This window comes from Sarcophilus harrisii, chromosome 4 (assembly GCF_902635505.1).
Source record: "Sarcophilus harrisii chromosome 4, mSarHar1.11, whole genome shotgun sequence".
NCBI classification, from domain to species: domain Eukaryota; kingdom Metazoa; phylum Chordata; class Mammalia; order Dasyuromorphia; family Dasyuridae; genus Sarcophilus; species Sarcophilus harrisii.
Window position 1 is genome coordinate 312,079,737 of NC_045429.1, and position 20,209 is coordinate 312,099,945.

The 20,209-nt window shown below is 33.0% G+C and overlaps 1 protein-coding gene across 2 annotated transcripts in view; it reads right to left on the minus strand.

The window, feature by feature from the left end:
* Window positions 1–13,056: 13,056 nt before the first annotated feature.
* Window positions 13,057–20,209, minus strand: part of LOC100932448 (ATP-binding cassette sub-family A member 10-like) — a 99,444-nt gene continuing 92,291 nt past the window's right edge. For both annotated transcript variants that reach the window (XM_031965704.1, XM_031965703.1), the window contains 3 exons: window positions 16,944–17,023; window positions 16,480–16,535; window positions 13,057–14,691 (listed from right to left, as the gene is read on the minus strand). In XM_031965704.1, the coding sequence (XP_031821564.1) occupies window positions 14,593–14,691; window positions 16,480–16,535; window positions 16,944–17,023 (235 nt within the window). In that variant the 3' untranslated portion in view covers window positions 13,057–14,592. The remainder of the gene's footprint in view (window positions 14,692–16,479; window positions 16,536–16,943; window positions 17,024–20,209) is intronic.

Here is a 20,209-nt window from a genome sequence, read left to right on the forward strand (position 1 = left end):
AAGAAAGGACTTTTGGGAGGGTTATGAAAATGGTTCCAGAAAAGAACAGCTGCACAATTTAAGAAGGAAAAAAATCAGGTTCCTGGATAATGTGACTGTTCTGGTTTTGTTTGCTTTTTTCTTTCTTCTTTTGCTACTGCAAAGGAATTCCTTGTCTAGCAAACTAGAGCTTTCATTCTCAATACAATAATTACCTTGAATATTTGATGTTGTTTAGTTGTGCATGACTATGACTCCATGTAGGGGTTTCTTAGCAAATATACTGGAGTGGTTTGCTGTTTCCCTTCTCTAGTTAATCTTACAAATGAGGAACTGAGTTAAATGTGATTTGTCTAGGGTCACACAGTTAATAAGTTTCTGAGGCTAGATTTAAACTTAAAAGAAAGATGAAACTTTCTCACTTCAGGCACATCACTCTGTCCATAGTACCACTTAGTTACCCATTTAAACCTATTTACTACCTCTGTGACCTTAGATAAATCTCTAAGGGCCATATATTCCTTACTTATAAAATGAAGAAGTGGGAGTACATGATTTCTAAGATTTCTTTCAGTACTAAATCCTACAATTCCTTTTCCCTCTGTTTTGTTTCTCTTATAACTCTCATACTTTCATAGAAAGAACTACAATGTTCCCTAGTATTACTGGAATATCTAGAATTTCTAGTGGAAATTTCAGAAATCCTAAAAGTTTCTAGACAACCTTGAGAGAACTATTCCATCTTCTTGAAGGGATTCTTAGTCTATGGTTCATGAACTTTAAAAAATTATGATAATTGCATTTCAACACAAATGATCTGGAAAATAGTTCCAGGAGAGACAATCTAAGAATTATTAGACTAGGGGAAGCTAGGTGGTGCAGTGAATAGACCACCAGCTTCGAAGACCACCAAGTTCAAATCTGGTTTCAGACACTTAACACTTCTTAGCTGTGTGATCCTGGGCAAGTCATTTAACCCTAATTGCCTCAGCCAAAAAAAAATGGACTACCTGAAACATTTTTCTTTTTTTTTTAATTAAAACTTTATTTTTCAAAACAGTGGACAATTCCTCAACATTAATCCTTGCAAAAATCTGTTTTCCAATTTCCCATCCCTTCCCCTACACTCTCCCCTAGATGGCAAGTAGTTGTATATGGCAGAAATATATGTTAGATCCAATATATGTAAAGATATTTATAGAATTATCATGCTGCATAAGAAAGAAAAAGAGAAGCAAAGTAAAATGCAAGTAAACAACAACAAAAAGAGTAAAAATGTTATGTTGTGAACCACACTGACTTCCCACAGTGCTCTCTCTGGGTGTAGATGGCTCTCTTCATTACTGAACAATTGGAACTGGTTTGAATCATCTCATTGTTGAAGAGAGCCATGTCCATCAGACTTGATCATTGTATAATCTTCTTGCTGTGTATAATTGATCTCCTGGTTCTGCTCTTTTCACTTAGTATCAATTCACATAAGTCTCTCCAGGCCTCTCTGAAATCAATGTTGGTCATTTCTTACAGAACAATAATCTTTTATAACAATCATATGCCATAATTTATTCAGCCATTCTCCAATCGATGGGCATCCATTTAGTTTCCAATTTCTATCCACTGCAACAAATTGAAAAATCACAATTTTCAAAAATCATTAAGGAAAACTGCTCTGATGTCCTAGAACCAAAGGGTTGTAGGACATCAGAGCCATTGAAATAGCCATTGAAAGAATCCACCAATCACCTCTGAAAAGAAGCCCCCAAATGAAAACTCCAAGGAATATTGTAACTAAATTCCAGAACTATCACATAAAGAAGAAAATATGGCAAGCAGTCAGAAAGAAACAACTCAAATATTAAGAAGCCACATTCAGGATTACTTAGGACCTAGAAGTTTCTACTTTAAGGGATTGAAGAGTTTATAATATGATATTCCAGAGGGCAAAGTAACTTGGACTGCAGCTAAGAATCAAGCATCCTGAAAAATTAAGCATTATCTTTCAGGGAAAAGATAGACATTCAATGAAATAGGGGATTTTAGTTTATTTTTGATGAAAAAACCAAAGCTGAACAGAACATTTGATCTTCAAATATTATAGACCTCAAGAGAAGCATAAAAAGTAAAAAGGGGGAAAAACTAATTTTTTAAAGGTTGAATATTTATATCCCTATATGGGAAGATGATATGTTTAACTATTGAGAATTTTATCTTTGTTAGGGATATATTTAGAGGGTCTAAGTATAATTTCACTTTACTGTAATGATATAAGAAAGAAATTAGGGGTGGAAAAGGGATTGTACTGGAGGAAGAGGGAAGGGGAGGTCAAATGCGGTAACTTACATCATATGAAGAAGCAAAAAAGACCTATAAGAAAGAAAAGAGGGGGATGAACATTGTGTGAACCTTAATCTTATCAGATTTGGCTCAAAGAGAGAATATTAAACATATTTTAAAATGCTGGCAGGCAAAAATATAGGGATTGGGAATTCAATTTAATGGTTCTTAGTCATCTCCTAGAGTTCTTTCACTAGGTGTAGCTGGTTCCGTTCATTGCTGCTCCATTGGAACTGATTTGGTTCATCTCATTTCTGAGGCTGGCCAGGTCTATCAGAATTGATCATCATATAGTATTGTTGAAGTATATAATGATCTCTTAGTCCTGCTCATTTCACTCAGCATCAGTTCATGTAAGTCTCTCCAGGCCTTTCTGAAATCATCCTGTTGGTCATTTCTCACCGAACAATAATATTCCATAATATTCATACACAACAATTGATTCAGTTATTCTCCAATTGTTGGGCATCCACTCAGTTTCCAGTTTCTGACCACTACAAAGAGGGTAGCCACAAACTTTCTTAGTGCCAATGTTTTCTTTAATTTCCCTTTAAACTATGAGATAATTAGCTAGGCTACACAAACAAATTAGGAAGACTAAGCAGAACATAAATAGTTTTGTTAATGTGACACGTAACAACATGCATTTTTTAATAATTGTTATTGATTATAATATAAATAGGTATAAATGGCTAATTTATTCTTATGGACAAATCAAGCATTTCTGAAGTCAGTGGTAGGGTGTGGGGAGGAAGATAGGTGACTTTCCTTCTATTCCTCTGAATTACAGAAACATCAGAGCTTAGAGTTGGCAGAGAATTCAGAGGTCATTTAGTACAACTCAAATTTTAACAGAAAACCCCAGTATAAATATCTTGGATAAGTGGTAAAGCATCACCTCTAATGACAGAGAACTCACTATCTATGAGACACTCCATTCTACCTTGTTCTAATGGCAGTCAGTTTGTGAAGAGAATAAACTGTTAAAATCAGGAAGAACTGGATTTGAATTCTGTCTCAGACATTGACTAATTATGTTACACTGGGCAAATCATTTAACTTTTCTCAGCATCAGTTTCCTAATCTGTAAAATGGGCATAACAGTACCTTTCTCTCAGACTTGTTGCAAAGATCAAATTAAATAGTACCTACCTTTGTAGATAGTGCTTGTATTTGGTACATGTAGTTTGAGATGCTTTGTAAACTTTTAAGTGCTATATGAATACTTAGCATTACTAATTTTTAATCATCATTATTATGGTTATTGTTATTATTATTATAACCAATCCTAGCCTTTGGGTTCAAGTAAAACAAATCTAATGTTTTCCCTCTTATAACAGGCTTCAAATATTTGAAGTCACTTTTTTATTTCCAGGTATTTAGTCATTCCAAGATACTTCTACCTCCTTTTTCTGGGGAACAAGTTTGTTCATCTTTTGTTTATTTTCTTTCTATCACCAGGGCTGATCTTGGGATACTATTAAGTTATCTCTAAACCTCTACTCTAATCCATGTTAGCTCTAAGGAACCAATATTGTAGGGGGCTTGACACTGCCATACAGGGGTAATCAGAATGCTCAGGCTATGAGAAATAAGCAGACGTTGATCACTGGTCATAGATGCAAGAACCTGTAAAAAGACTTCCAAGGAAGCTAATCAAAGGGACAGCCTTATAATTGCAGTCAACTAAAAGAATTCACAGAATTTTGATGAGTAGACCCAGAGAGGAAAAATCATTTCATCTGAAAAGATGAATAGGTGAATGGAAGTTAAGCCAGTATGATGCATGAACAAGAATAAAAGAAAGATAGAACTTCAGTGGAATGAAAATTATTTCTATGATGAGAATTTTTCATTTTCCTTTTATTAAATTTATGATGTTGGTCTCCTGTATATTTGACTGGCTAAAGCTAGTTAACATTAACCTTACCTGGTTAAAATCTGACTCATGGGAGGGAAAGCATTAAGGAATGACTTTTTGGCATTCCTCAGACAAGAAGCCAAAGAGAAGTCTGAATTTCTCTAAGTGACTTAGTTAACTATTTGTGAAAAATTCTCTTGGCTTTGACTCTTTGGCTATCTTTGTGTTACATAATTTTTCCCCCTCACTTAGATTATTATTACTTCTTTAAAGTATAGCTTTGTAGTTTTTTTAAGTGTAGGATATTGCAGAATCAGTTTAAATTTATAACAATCTGTACTAATTTCTTTTGTTTATTTAACCTTAATGACATTGAAGGATTCTATTTAACCAGGTCTATGTGGCCTTTATGGACATAAAATTATGATTTAAAAATATTTCTCTGCTTCTCTGATGTAATTTTTCTCTTGGGAGTTCAGGGTTATTTTTCTGAATCCTGAATTTGGGCATAAGTATAATAAAAGCTAGGTTTTAACTTCTATAATTTCTGCTTTGTTAAGATTTGATTAAAGAGGGGAAAAGCAGCAAAACCGAAAAATTCAAAAACATGTGCAATGTGTAATATCTATGGATCTCTCAACTTTACAAAGGGGTGAGCAAGGGATATCTTCTCATATTTCTTAATTAAGTTATTCTTGATATTTATAATTTTATAAATTCACATTTGACTTTTTTGGGGAATATGTGGTTGTTCTTTCCATTTCCATTGTTGAAGTTATTGTATATAATGTTTTATTGGTTCTATTTATTTCACTCTGGATCTGTTCATGTCATTCTCTCCATATTTCTCTCTATTATCACATACATGATTTCTTATAGCACAATAATAATCCACTACATTCCTATATCACAATTTGTCTAGCAATTCCCCATACAACAGGCATCTAATTTATTTCCAATTCTTTCCTATCACAAATAGTACTGTTACAAATATTTTGATGTTTGTGAAGGCATTCTTCTTATCAAGGGCTTCCTTGGAGTATAAATCCATGAACAGTATCTCCTACAGGAGGAATACCTGATATCATCCACAATACATAGTAGAGTAAAGGTACCTGTTTTGTTGTTGTTTAGTTTTTTTCAGCCCTGAATAAACTTTCTGTGACTTTATTTGGAGTTTTCTTGACAGAGTGGTTGGCCATTTCCTTTTCCAGCTCATTTTATAGATGAGGAACTGAGACAAACAGAAGTAAGTGACTTGCCTAAGATAACATAGCTAGTGTCTGAGGGCAGATTTGAGCTTCAGACCTGGCACTCTATTCACTATGCCAATCTAGCTGTTCTGATGTGGGTGGGCAGGTATCTTTTAGGTACATCTAATTAGTCTCAACTTTCCCATGTCACAAGAAAGGAAGTACTACTTATAGAAATTGCAAAGACATGGATATTTCTTGTTAGATATGAGGATGAGGTATCCTTTTCTTCTTTTCCTTCTCTCATCCCATGTATCATTGTATTGAGATAATTTAAAAGATTTGGTTGTCTCAGGACACTTAGAACATTGTTGATACTATTTCCTCACAATTGATACTTGGGACACACTTCCCTATTGAGTCTCCTCAAAGAACTAGTCCCCTAGGCAACATCTTATCCTAGTCCTATATAGATGCTTCTCCTGGCATCTTGGTTTATACCTGCACCCCTCCTCTTCCTTTATTGGCCAGAAGGGGAGGGGAATCTTTCAGATCCCCCCTCTCTTTGTCCAAAAAAGGGGAAAATGTCAAAAGATTTGGAGACATTCTACTTCCAGAACTAAAGCCCAGTAAATAGACTGCCCTGAAGCCATCCACCATACCTCCTGATACCTATGCCTATATCACTGCCAAGTGAACTAAACCAGGTACTTCAACTCCTGTTCTTATTATTCTATAGCCCCAATGAATAATCTAAGACTCAACAACCCCATTGCAACTTAAAGACTGTTTTCATGGAACCCCCAAATGACTATATTTATCCCAAGAAATGCCTACTGTGAGAACTTTTCAAAACTTAAGAATGATTGTGTTGTAGTCTTGCCCCCTTATGCATATAAGCCCCACCTTTGCCTCAGCACATTAAGCCCTACTTCTCAGGTGGAGAGATTTCTACTTCCAAGTATTTTTCTCACTTTGAAGTTAAACTTCTGTTTGATTCCTGACTCTCTTGTCTCTATCTTGCTTTGTGCAGCTCCAGCCACCCACAGGTTAGATACCAATTCCAATCCAGTTGACACTACAATAAAGAGTTCCAGATAAACTCTAATGTTTGGCTGATAGATTAGATAACAAAAAAGGTCATTTGAGCTGAATTAACAGAATATTTGTCTTCTATGCTGAAGTTGAATATCCTTCTCCTGTAATACCTAAAATATTTTCTTTTGGCATTGTTAAATAATGCACGGGTGTCTCATTTTGTTCCATTATCAAGCCTAAATTACCTGAAGTATGACTAGAGTCTGGTTCAGTACAGAATACAGAATATAGTTAGTAGAATCAAGATATAAGATGCTGATGGGAAGTGCAAAGGAAGGTCTGATCGACCTTAATGTTTCTGGTGATGCTTTTGTTAATGCCTCTAAAGAAAGTGTTTGCTTATTTACTATCAGAGATCAGAGGAACAATAAACACATACTGGGACCTTAAAAATTATACCTAGAAGAGAAATTGACTTGATTTTCTTCCAATAAACTAGTTTATCTTGAAAGTACCTGAGAGGTTTGGAATTTGATGGACATTGGGGGATGACTTTAAAGCCATGGTTTTCTCAGTAAGAAAAAATACTAATGCGTTAGATAAACTCTCTTTTTGTTTTGACTAGATACTTTTGTATTACTGAAGTTGCCTGGTGAGGTGGCAGGACTACTAGAAGAAACCTTTCCCAGTTTTAAGGGAACTATATTTGCATGAGAATGAGCAAAAAATTCTTTGTCTTGAAAGTCTTTTAGAAATTATAATATAGCAAACAAGTAATATTTAGTCTTATAATTGTATATGAACCTAACCAGACAACTTAGAAATGTCATGAAGGATTTAAATAGTGAGAAAATGCAAATAAAAATGCATTTCTGGATTTTTAGAATCTTCTTACAATCATTCTGAGGGAAATGTTTGAAAGTCTTGTTTGTTAATTTGTTCTGTTAATTTGGCTTTTGAGAGATCAACCAAAATTATATCATATAATCTTTGTTGGGATTGTTTGGTACAAACCATTGAAGAAAGAACTAGAAAGAAAAATCCTGAATTCTTCCTAGGAACCCAGAGGCTTTGGTGTGTGTGTGTGTGTGTGTGTGTGTGTGTGTGATTTGGGGACATGGACAAATGTGCCAACTGTATCCCAGTTAATTTGCTGAGGACAAACAAGGGTGCTGGATTAATTAAAAATATTTTCTCTATCATTCCCAAATATGAACCATGAATTCTAATTCCTTCCTCTGCTCTTCCTCCTCTCCTCTTTTCCCTCCCTCTTTCCTCCTTCTTAAAAAATTAAGTTATTATTTTAAACATTTTTTTCTTTTTAAATTTTGAATTTCAAATTCTCTTTCTTCCTCCTTCCTTCCTCCATGCACAGAGGGAGCAAATAATATATCATCAATTCAACCTGTGCAATTATGTAAAATATATGTTATATTTTTGAAAAAGAAAGAAAAACAGAGTAGCCCAGAGTAGTGGTTGTTCATCATTATAACATTGCTGTTACTTTGTAAAATGATATCCTGATCCTTCTCACTTCATTTTTCAGTAGTCTATAGACTTAGAAGTCTTGCCATATATTTCTGAATCCCCATTCATTATTTCATATTATTCATCATATAATAGTACTCCATCAAAATCATATGCTGCACAATAAGAGAAAAAAGAAATGGAAAGAATTAGAATACATAATGAGGAAAGAAGACTATTATTCTTTGCAGATGAGATGATGGTATATTTGGAAAATCCTAGAGAATCAATTAAAAAACTACTAGAAACTATTAACAACTTTAGCAAAGTTGCAGGATATAAAATAAACTCACATATATTATCAACATTTCTATATGGTATCATAAAGTCCAGCAGCAAAAGAGAGAAAGAGAAATACCATTTAAAATAACTATAGATAATATTAAATATTTGGGAGTCTACCCTGCTAAGAGAAAGCCAGGAAATATATGAACACAATAAGAAAACACTTTTCACACAAATTAAGTTACATCTAAACAATCAGAAGAATATCAAGTGCCCATGGGTAGGCTGGACTAATATAATAAAAATGACAATTCTACCTAGATTAATCTACTTATTCATGGTCAGGCCAATCAAACTGCCAAGAAATTACTTTATAAAGCTAGAAAAAATAATAACAAAATTAATTCAGAAGAAAAAAAAGGTCAATAGTGTTAAGGTAATTAATGAAAAATGCAAAGGCCTAGATTATCATATTTAAAACTATATTATAAAGCAGCAGTCATCAAAACTGCTTGGTACTGGCTAAGAAAAAGAGTAGTAGATTAGTGGAATAGGTTAGATTCACAAGACACAATAGTCAATGACTATAGTAATCTAATATTTCATAAAGCCAAACACTCCAGGGTCTGGGATAAGAACTCACTATTTGACAAAAATTTCTGGGGAAACTGGAAAATAATATGCCAGAAACTAGGTATTGATAAACATTTCATATTCTATACCAAGATAAGGACAAAATGGGTTCATGAATTGGACATAAAAAGTGATTTTATAAGTAAATTAGGATAGCAAATATAGTCTATCTGTGAGATCCATGGAGAAGGGAGGAATTTATGGTCAAACAAAAACTAGAGAACATTCTGAAGTGCAAAGTGGATAATTGTTATTACACTAAATTAAAAAGTTCTTGCACAAAGTAAACCAATGCAGCCAAGATTAGAAGGGAAACAAAAAACTTGGGAAAATATTTTACAGCCAATGTTTCTAATAAAAAACTCATTTCTAAAATAGATAGAAAATTGAGTCAAATTCATAAGACTACAAACCATTCTTCAGTTGATAAATGGCCAAAAGATATGAACAGATATTTTTCAGATAATGAAATTAAAGCCATTTCTAGTCATGTGAAAACTGCTATTAATCACTATTGATTAGAAAAATGCAAATTAAGACAACTCAGAGGTTGTTCATATAACTTCATATCTTCCAGATGGACTAAAATGACAGAAAAAAAATAATGATGAAGGCTGGAGGGGGATGTAGGAAAACTGGAACACTAGTGCATTGTTAGTGGAGTTGTGAAATGATCCAACCATTCTGGAGAGCAATTTAGAACTATGCCCAAAGGACTATCAAATTGGGTATATCCTTTAATCTATCAGTGAGAAGTATGGAGACTGAATGTTGATCAAAGCATACTATTTTCACCTTTTTGTCATTGTTTACTTTTTTCTTTCTTTTTGTTTTTTTTTTCTTTTTGATCTTATTTTCCTTGCATAACATGGTAAATATGGAAATATGTTTAGAAGAGTTGCACTTGTTTAACTTATATTGGATTGTTTGCTGTTTTGAGAAGTGGGGAAGGGGGAGAAGAAGGAGAAAAATTTGGAATACAAAGTTTTGCAAAGGTGAATGTTGAAAACTAGTTTTGCATGTATTTGGAAAAATATAAAATATCGTTAAAAAATCATACGCTGCGACTAGTATAGCCATTATCCTACTGATGACTATCTCTTCAGTATCCAATTCTTTGTGACCACAAAAAGAGCTGCTACAAATATTTTTGTATATATAGGCCAGTTTTGTTTTTTGATCACTTTTACATACAAATCTAGTAATGGTATTTATGGATTAAGAGGTATGCACAGTTTTATAGGATTTTGAGCATAGGTCAAAATTTTTATCCAGAGGGTTGGACAAATTCATTACTCTATCAGCAGTTCTTTACTGTATCTATTTTTTTTTCTTATCCTCTCCAACATGTCATTTTTGAAAGAAGTGAAGTGATGCATCAAAGTACTTTTAATGTGTATTTTTCTAATCAGTAATGGTTTAAACAATTTTTATATGACTATAGATAGCTTTGATTTCTTCTTCTGAAAACAACTGCCACTTATGTCCTTTGATCATTCATCAATTGGGAATAACTCTTATTTTTACAAATTTGATTCAGTTCTTTAATCAGTATGTATTTGAGAAATAAAACCTTTATCAAATAAACTTAGTATAAAATTTTTTGATGTTACTTTTTTGTCTATGGCACCTTTTAGCATAATATAGTTTCCATGATTATCTCTTTTAATTAAATCTATTTTTGCTTTTGCTATGTCTCATGATTACTACCCCTGCCTTTTTGGCTTCAGCTGAAACTTAGTAGCTTCTGCTCAAATTCTTTATTTTAAGTCTGTTAACTCTCTAAACTCGTGTTCTTCTGTTTCAAGTTATGTCTCTAGTAAGCAACATATTGTTGGATTCTAGCTTTTGATCCATTTTGTTATGTGTTTCTATTTTATGAGTGAGTTCATCCCATTCATGGGATTATTATTACACAAAGTTATGATTATTAACTGTCTATTTCCCTTCATTTCATTTCCTTCTGTTTCTTTTCTCTTTTTATACTCTTTTTATTCCCTTCTCAAAAGTCTATTTTGCTTATAACCACTGCCTCCTTTAATTTACCTTTTATCATTTTACCTCTCCTTTCTTTTCTTTTCTTCCCCTCCTATTCCCCTGTTGAGCAAGTTGCATTTCTATAAACAACTGTGTGTGTCTCTCTCTCTCTGTGTGTGTCTGTGTATGTGTATATTTTCCCCATTTTCTTCTATGAATTTTTTCCCCTGAATTTTTCCTTTACCATTCTTATCTCTCTCTTAAAAACAAAACAAAACAAAAAACAATAGCAACAACAAAACCTCTTCCAATAATTCTAATTGTATTTGAGTACAATTAAAATTTTTCTTTGATTTTTTTGTAGTTGTTTTTACATTGTTTTTTCTGATTTTATTTCTTAGTCTTCCTTGCCATCATATAGCTTTTGGTAATCAGATTCTTTGTTTTTGTTACTGTTGTTAGTTTACTTTTCCAGCCTATTTCTTGAATTTGAATTTTATGTTAAAGTTGGACTCTACTCAACTAAGGCTGGAAAGATACTGTGCCAATGCTTCAGACATTTTTACACTGCTGTTTTCACAGCTAGTTCTAGGAGTCTGTAAGTATTTGATGCTTCTAAAGTAGTGCGATCTGGGTAGAAGTTATGGTCATTGTTCTTCTAATTTGCACTATAGGTTTTGCCCAAGAACAGCCCCTATTCTCCTTTAGTCACAAGAGTTTGTGCTTTTTTTATTTTGGAACTGTGATGTGAATCCCTGCTTCCTTGTGACTGATTGCCCATGTTTGTCTCTACTCTGTAGCTATGATCCAGAGTTGTATATTGGCAAAAGAGTGCCAGTTCTATGCAATGCCATCTAAGAGCCCTCTGTAACCTCTTTCTGAGCAGTTTTCCAACCTTTCACCATCTCTGCTATGAGAGTTCCTTAAGCTGTTGCTGCAGTCATGTGTGTGTTCTGGACGTGACTCCATCCCAGTGCCTTCTATCAATTTTAAAAATTTTCTTCTGTTGGAAAAATGTCTCACTCCTGACTTTTGTTGGGTCTTTCATTCTAAAATTTCATTTGAAATATTATTTTAAAGTTGTTTGGAGAAGAATGTTGGGGAATTCAACTGGGTGACTGCCCCTTATCTTCAATCTTGACCCTACCCCTTTCCCACCCCCACCCCCCACTTTCTCCCTTTTTTCCCTCTCCTCATCCCCTAAGCTTCTTTCTTCTTCTCCTTTTTTTATCCCCTGGAACTCTCCATCCTAATGAGGGGAAGGGCAATCCAAACTGGACATTTGTACTCCTATTGACATCCTTTTGTGTTCAAGATGTCATGAACTTCTGGATTCCTCAGTGAGAACTGACTGGAAGCAGTAGAAATTTCCTGCATTGAAAATATTCATTGATAGGAAGATAAATACAAGCCCCACTATCATTAGTCAATGAGAATACTTTGGAATAGCCTGAGTAATCTCATAAAGTAGTTCATGATATCAACAATCATAAAAGATCAGCTGTAAATAATGATGCTCTGGTCAGCCTTGGAGGATTGAACTAGTCTCTAATAGTAGTAGCACTAACAGTGTTCCTTCCAAACACGTCAGGGCAGTGGCAGCACAGACCTGTAACAATTTTCTAGGTTTTTGGCCTGATTTAGGGTTTCTAATAGTGGCAATCTCAGGGCAACAGCAACACTTTAATCTAGCATAGGGTGAAAGAGCTAAGGGTTTAATAGAGACAGTTTTCCTGTGCTAGTATAGGAGAGTAGCAATTGACCTTGACAGAGAAGGCAGTGGTCCCGGATAAAAAACCCAGAAATCATGGATATCAGCAGGCAGTAAGCTTAGACATGAGCCTGACTGATAGCAGAAAGTTAAGTAACTCTCAATCACAATGGCAGCCCAATATTAGAAGAATATGCACTGGCAAGCACAGTATCAAGAAAAAGGTTTTGTAGCCCAATGCTAACTGTAATGTAAAACTGATGGATCCCTTCCCATTTCTAACCAAATAATACCCAATAATGCTAAATTAACTCAATGTATCCTTGGTCTATCCTTGTTCAACATGCTTCTCCTGCAATGGTGAAATTAATCTCCCTTTGTTAACTTTTAAGTAACCTACAATTGTTTCATTTTGTTCCAATATTGAACAAACTACTAGAAGAATGACTTCAGTCAGACCTTGCCCAGAACATTGATGTTCTGGAACAGAGGAATGGCAGGGATATCTGCTAATAAGAGAAAGCATGTCAAGATATAGCCTGTTTACACATGCACACATACATAAATACATACACATATACACACAGATTTGTTTTATTTTATTTTATTTTTTTGGTTTATTACCACATTGGATAAACAGTTATAATCTGTAAAATATAGTGTCTATACAGAAGAGTCTCATCATACACTCATTTAACATGTGAAAATTCAACTATATGTACTTGGCAAAAAATAATTACAGAAGAGAAAAACAGACATTTAAATAATGCAATATATCATGCCTGCTATATTCCACTCAATAAATATATGACCTAAAATCATTATGGGTAGTGAATATATAATCATCCAGTAAAGCATTCCCTCTAATCATTACTTCTACTATTGTTTTCATTTTCTTCTTCAAGGCTTGGTTCTTTTCTCTTGCTCTCCTGAGATCTTGATTGAGTGTTATGAAAAAAAATTACATCCAATTGTTTTCATAGCAATTACCTCAGCACTCTTACAAGTGTTTAATGGGGACCCCAGCCTTTTTTTAAATTGGAACTATTTAAAAACAGTATACTGATTTGGGGAGTGATTTAAAAGTTTTTCCAGGGTAATTTTAATTTATAGGACGACTATAATTTTAACTTGTAGAATGACCTAATTTTGCCCCCCCCATATCACTGCTTCCCTCTCCCCCAATCTAAGATGTGATTACTCTTAGTTAATATGACTGTCAATTTGCAATTAGGAATTAGGATAATGATTGTTTAATTGTTGTCCTTGTATCTCCAGCATTTAGTAGAATGCTAAATGTTTGTTGACTTGATTTGAATTGATTCTGAACTCAAAAACTTGAATCTTAATAATACTTATTTAAAAAGAATTCTAGTGTTTTCAAGTTCATAATTAAATGTTTTAAAAAATATACCAAATAGATCTGTATTTTATTGTATGAGAGTTGGTCAACTCTAGGATTATTTGTCTAGAAATTCTCTTTTGCCTTTCTCCTTAATGTGTGGTCTATTTATATTATAGTATATACTATACTATAGTATAGTCTATTTATATAATCAGAAAACAATAAAAAATTACTTTAAATTTATTGGGAGATAAAACACATTATAAAGATAGAGACAAAAAATAAACAAAATTTTAAGATTAAGCAATGTCAGTTCACCAGGCTGCTGTGAGATAGAGGAGGAAGAAGAAATGGAAAGGTAATATATTCATCTAAACCCAGAAAAGCAGTAAGTTCTGTCAAGATACTTTTTAAGCCGGTTGGTGAACTAGTGAGCCAACTGCTTATGATTCCATTCAATCCCAGTTAATGCTTGTTTGTTGTCATTGATTTGTACAATCTGACCCTTCTTCTATACCTATAACTAGGAAACTAGTATACTTCAATTCCATGTCATTATCAATACTGTTTAATGTAGAGATTTTGCTCGAAGGTATTCTTCCTTACTTCATTCTAGCAAAAACTAATTACAAATTTAAGTAACTTGTATGCAAATACAAAATATTCTTTAAAACTTTGATATAACATTTTTGAGATGATATATGAAATTAAAAATATAGATGCATTAAAATGAAGGGTCATGAGACATAAACTTAGGAGAGCTAGGTCTTTAAGGTTCTTCCTGTGGAAGAAGTTTCCATTTTACAGTTGTATCCAGTTCCTCTTCAAAATCTCCCATTTCCTGCTCCTTTGACAACTCTAGGAAGACCTTAAAGTGAAAATGAGGGGTAAGGTAAAGAGAAGAATGAAGTAGCAATTTAGTTCCTATACCACCAATTTAATGAGAAGAGTATATATAACAATAACAAGTATCATCATCATCATCATTATTATTGCTGGCATTTACCTAGTGCTTTAAGATTTGCAAAGCATTTTACAAATATTTTAATCTCACATGATTCACTATGTAACTGGTGGCTACAATTCACCATGCCATTTATTTAAATTATCTTATTGTGAGAAGCTTCTTAGCCTTAGATAAAATTTGTTATCAGGAAGACCTGTTTTCAAATACTGTCTCAGATATTAACTATGTGAATATGGTCAAGTTGCTTAATCTTTCTGAATATCAATTTTCTTGTTTATAAGGTGGGAATAATAACATTTGCCATAGAGTTATCACATCTACATCATGACTTTCCTCATCCTCATTTCGATATATTGCAATTTGTCATATGAAATTAAAAAAACTTTTTGGAAATTTCACATAATCCTCAGATGGCATGTGAAGGTCACTAGATAATGCTGAAGAAAGTTTAAAAATTCAGAAATGCAAAAAATATGTATAATATTGTATGATATCAATATTTTTTTATCTTTTAAAACTATAATAATTCAGACTTTTCTGATATGAAGGAAGAATCAAAAAATTTTAGGCAGATTTTCTAGCTTGTAGGAGCACTATGTTCTTAAACTCTGCAATGTGCAAGAGATAACTGTACCTACCTGTTGAATTCTTACAAGGCTTAAATTAAATAACACTTTAAAAACCTTGAAATGTGATAAAGATGCTAGCTATTGTTATATAAGCAAGGAGCTTTGTAAACTGTTAGATGCTTTATAGGTGTCAGTTTTGTTTTTATTGTCGTTATTATTATTATTCCTCCTTAACCTGTACAAAAATAATAATTAAAAAAGCGAGTGATGACTCTATTTTTTCCCAAGGCATTCAGGAGCAAGCAATCCAAAGAAATGGGAGAGTAATCTCCTGGAGACTTGGATATCATTAGTCAAAATGTTCCACAAGGGTGGGACATTTGATGGCTTCTTTGGATTGTACTTGACTATATTCAATAAACCTCATGACTCTAAACAAGTGGATTTTTTTTGTGTCACTTAAGGAAAGAAGTAAAAAAGGAAGAAATAAAAGAAGCATATAGATATTAGGTTGATCTTAGAAACTTTCCAAAATGAGATGGAGGAAGGGCCAGCAAATTTTATAAGAAACTTCCATAGTTCAGAGCCATATTTCATATTTTTCCAGTGTAATTTGAATGCAGATCATTAAGGTTTTCTTCTTGTCTTGTTATTAGAAGACATACAGTTTGGTGAATCTGGCAACTGACATGTACATTAAAGAGGATTTTCTGTACAACAATGGAGGGAAGTAATAATGATTAATAAAATGAGAACATGCTTTTCTATAGTTTTAGGGCAAGCAGAACAAGCCCTGTGTGAACCATATATAGCTAACAGACTATATCAAGTACCAGCTAAGACATCCACCCAACACACACTAATTGGGCACGAGGTGGTGCAGTGGGTAGAATGCCAGTCCTAGAATCAGACACTTAATAGTTTTTGGGGCATGTCACTTAACTCTCTTTGGATCAGTTTCCTCAACTGTAAAATGAGCTACAGAAGGAAATAAACAAGTGACTCTAGTATCTTTGACTAGAAAACCCCAAATGGAGTTATGAAGAGTTGGACATGACTAAAATGAATGAACAATAGAAAGTAGAATGGCAAATAGAAAGTCTTTGAAAAAATAACCCACCTGTTCCAAAGTAGACTGAGAGAGATTGTATTCCTCCAGGTTGAATGCATGTTTAGCTAAACAAGAATGAATTTATATTAGTAGTTTATACATTTTTCCATTGTGTTTTTTCCCAAATCAGGGTATAATGTAGATAATTACAAATAAAAAATACGCCTTAAATACAAAAGATGAAGCAAAAGTCACTCTGCAGTTGAAGAAAAATGTAATAAAGTATCTCAATTTGACTTTTAACATTAAAAATAGCTAATTTTGTCTTTTAATATGCTATTTAACTAATTATTTTGTGTGTTTGTGTGTCACTGAACTAGACATACCTTGAGAAACTGTTTAACTCAATTTTAAGTTTTGCCTCCTTATGTCCTGCAGTGAATGGTTTTAATTTTCTTAAATGTTTGTTGCACTAATTATTTAGGGGTTGCCACTGCTTTGTAGAAACTCATTTTCAAAATGGTCACTCTTACCTGCCTCTAATTTAGAAAAGGCCTGAGAAAGAGGATGAACATCTTCTACAGGCAATTTATAGACCATCAAGGAGGAATACCTGGTAGGAAAAAAGAGCAAAATTTTTCTCTTTCAGCTACAACTTAGGATTTGACAAATGTTATAAAAGAATAATAACCATAAGAAATAATTACATTTTAAACAAAACTAATTAGTCTTGGTGATGGAGTAACTGTAATTCAAAGACAAAAACTATACTTTAAACTTCAAGATGATTGACTAAATATAACTATTCCAATGACAAGTAACAAATTCTGCAAGCATCCAGGATAAAGACTTTCAATATTTTTAAAAAAAAGGAAAATTAAAAAATACAAGGTATTCTTTATCCACTGAAACTTTAGAAGGGAATGAAATAATGTATTTCAAACAGCAAAGGATCTTAGGCAGACAAAAATGTCATGCTCTGAAACTGTTAGTTTAATCATCAAGAATAAAAAGATGAACGTTCAAAAAGGAGAAGAACTTAAGGCATTCTTTCCAAAAAGTAACTCGGATCTGAACAGAATATTTAATTTCCAAACACTTTGAATGCTAGAAAATAAGAAAGTTAAATAAGTATACTCTGTAGATGTAATTAATAACATACTTAAAAATAGAACTTACTAACTTTCCTAAACTGATTCCTTTTCTAAGTCTCCTCTTACTATCTAAAGTACCATCATCCTTTCAGTCACTGTGGTTTTATCACCTCACATAATTTTGATTCCTTACTTTCACTCTCTCCTACAGAAATAGCTGCGAATACCATATGGTTATTTCTTTTCAAAATCTCTTAGATATATTAGTTTCTTGCCACTTACATAACTAGGTTCTCCTCATCTATTGAGAATTCTCTCCTCAATCCAACCTTTCCCACATACATAGTATAGGTTTGAACATATACTCCCTATTTAAATAAAAAGAACTTGACCATAAAAAGGTTTTATGGTGGCAAGAAGGACAAGACATGAACTCAGAAGAAAATAACAATGTAAAAATTTCTACAAGCAAAGCCTAGAAGAAAAGTGCTAATTAGATTCAAGCCCAACGAGAATTCTTGAAAGAATTAAAGGAAGAGATAAGAATTGTAGAGGAAACAATGGGAAAAGAGATAAAAGTAATACAAAAAATTTATTAAAAGAGAACTCTTTGGTAAAAGAGGCCAAAAATACTAAGAATAACATTTTAAAATAGAATTGTTTTAGGATCACCTATAAAGTCAGTTATTTGATACTCAAAGCAATATTTAAGCCTATATTTCCAGATTTTGGCCTTAATTTTTCTCATGTATAAAGTGTGGAGAATAATAACACCCACTTCCCAGTGGTTGTAGTGAAAATCAAATAATATAATAAAGCATTTATCACATTACTTGGCACATAGTAAGCACTAAATAAATGATATTGTTTACTACTACTACTACTACTACTACTACTACTACTACTACTTCTTGTTATTCTGCCCATCTTTCATTTCTGTGGTTTTACAATGAAATGCCCCCATAGTATATATACTCTACCACTTCCACTTTAAAGAATCTTTAACTCCTTTTAAAATTCAGTGCAAAGTACAGTGGATTGATTGTTGGACTTAGAATTCTTTAGTTCAATTTCTACTTTGGAAACTTAACTAGCTACAAAATCTCCTTAACCTTGTTTCATCATTTTATAACTAGGAATAATGATGACACTTATTTTGCAGGGTTTTTATAAAAATCAAATAAGAATATATGTAGATTTTGAGACTCTTGAGAACAGAGAATGTCCTTTACCTTTGTTGATATTCCCAGAATTTAGCATGTTACCTGGCCCATAGTATGCGCACGCTAAAACACTATACAAATGCTATCACTCTACTTATGATCTCTATCATTAGTATTTTCAATTGCTCTACCTATGATCCTTATTAGTATTAATATTTTCATTTTCTCCAGAAGGCTGTCCCTTGACTGCTAGTGCTCTTTCTGTAAAGATATTTTCCAAATACTATATATTTATTTTCCAAGGTTCTAGACATAGAAATTGTCTACCCCATTAGAATATAAGCTCCTCGTTTGGCATGGACTATTTTTACTTTTTATTATATAACCAGTGCTTAACATAATGCCTATTACATACTCAGTGCTCATTAATTAATTATTTGAACTTTTTTGCTATGTTTGTTGGCTTTACTGAATTTTTTCATCTTTAATATACAAGATGACTCTCTGGGAAGGCAGAGGGTGAAGAGATAGAGCATAAAATGTTTTTAATATAAAAACAAAAGATATCAATAAATTTTTAAAGTATGAAGCACCTACCATGGACAAAATTTTTCTAACAATATTTCTCTCTGAAGTAAAAAACAATACCTGCCTCAATGATCTGAGTATCAATATTACTGAGTATTCATCATATAAGATTCTTTTCCCCAGGAAATATGTTTTGTTTCTTCCTTCACAAAATATTTTCACATTTGTACCCTGTGTAGTAACATTGTATTTTTAATTACCCTAAGAATAAAAATCATTTTCTGTTCTTCTTTAGTTTTTCCCTAAGGAATTCTTTCTTCTGTCTATCTTTTCTTTCATATTTTGCATGTAAAAAGCTCTTGAAGGTTGCATTTCATTTGGGAGTTTGTATTTAGGAAGGGAGAGTTGTCATCTCCCATGGTGGCCTCCTAGGAAATCTCAGAACTGACTCCTGGGAACAGTCATTTAATTTCTTTTCTCTCAGGGGAACTGAACTGGTGAGGTCCTATATGATTGTCTGTCATGGCTCAAAATGCACTAACCCTTACTTATGAAGCATATGAAAAACTTCACCTCAAAATCTTAAGAAATAAGTATTTTTTCTGCCTAAAGTATCTTCTAAATTTTTGCCTTTAGGGAAATGTGTTAAGGGAATATGGATTAATAATGGTAATCAAATTTAATATCTCTTGAACAGTTAAGAAAATTGTCTTTTCTATTCAGAAGAGGTCTCACAAAAGTCCCTTTGATTACTCTTGGAGAACACATGAGGGAAGTGATCAAGAACAAATTAAGTAGTTTTAAAGTGACTATTCATCTATTGTTGAAATAGCTTGTTAACTGAAACTTTTTTCACATATATGGCATTTTCCTTGATCAGTGACATTTCCTATAAATGTCATTCCATATTTTCTTAAGATAGAGAATATCAATTATGCCAATTTGGACACTTCCCTCTCTAGGTAGAAAATACTAAAATTAAAAAAAAATTAAAATAAAAATTCTGCCATCCTT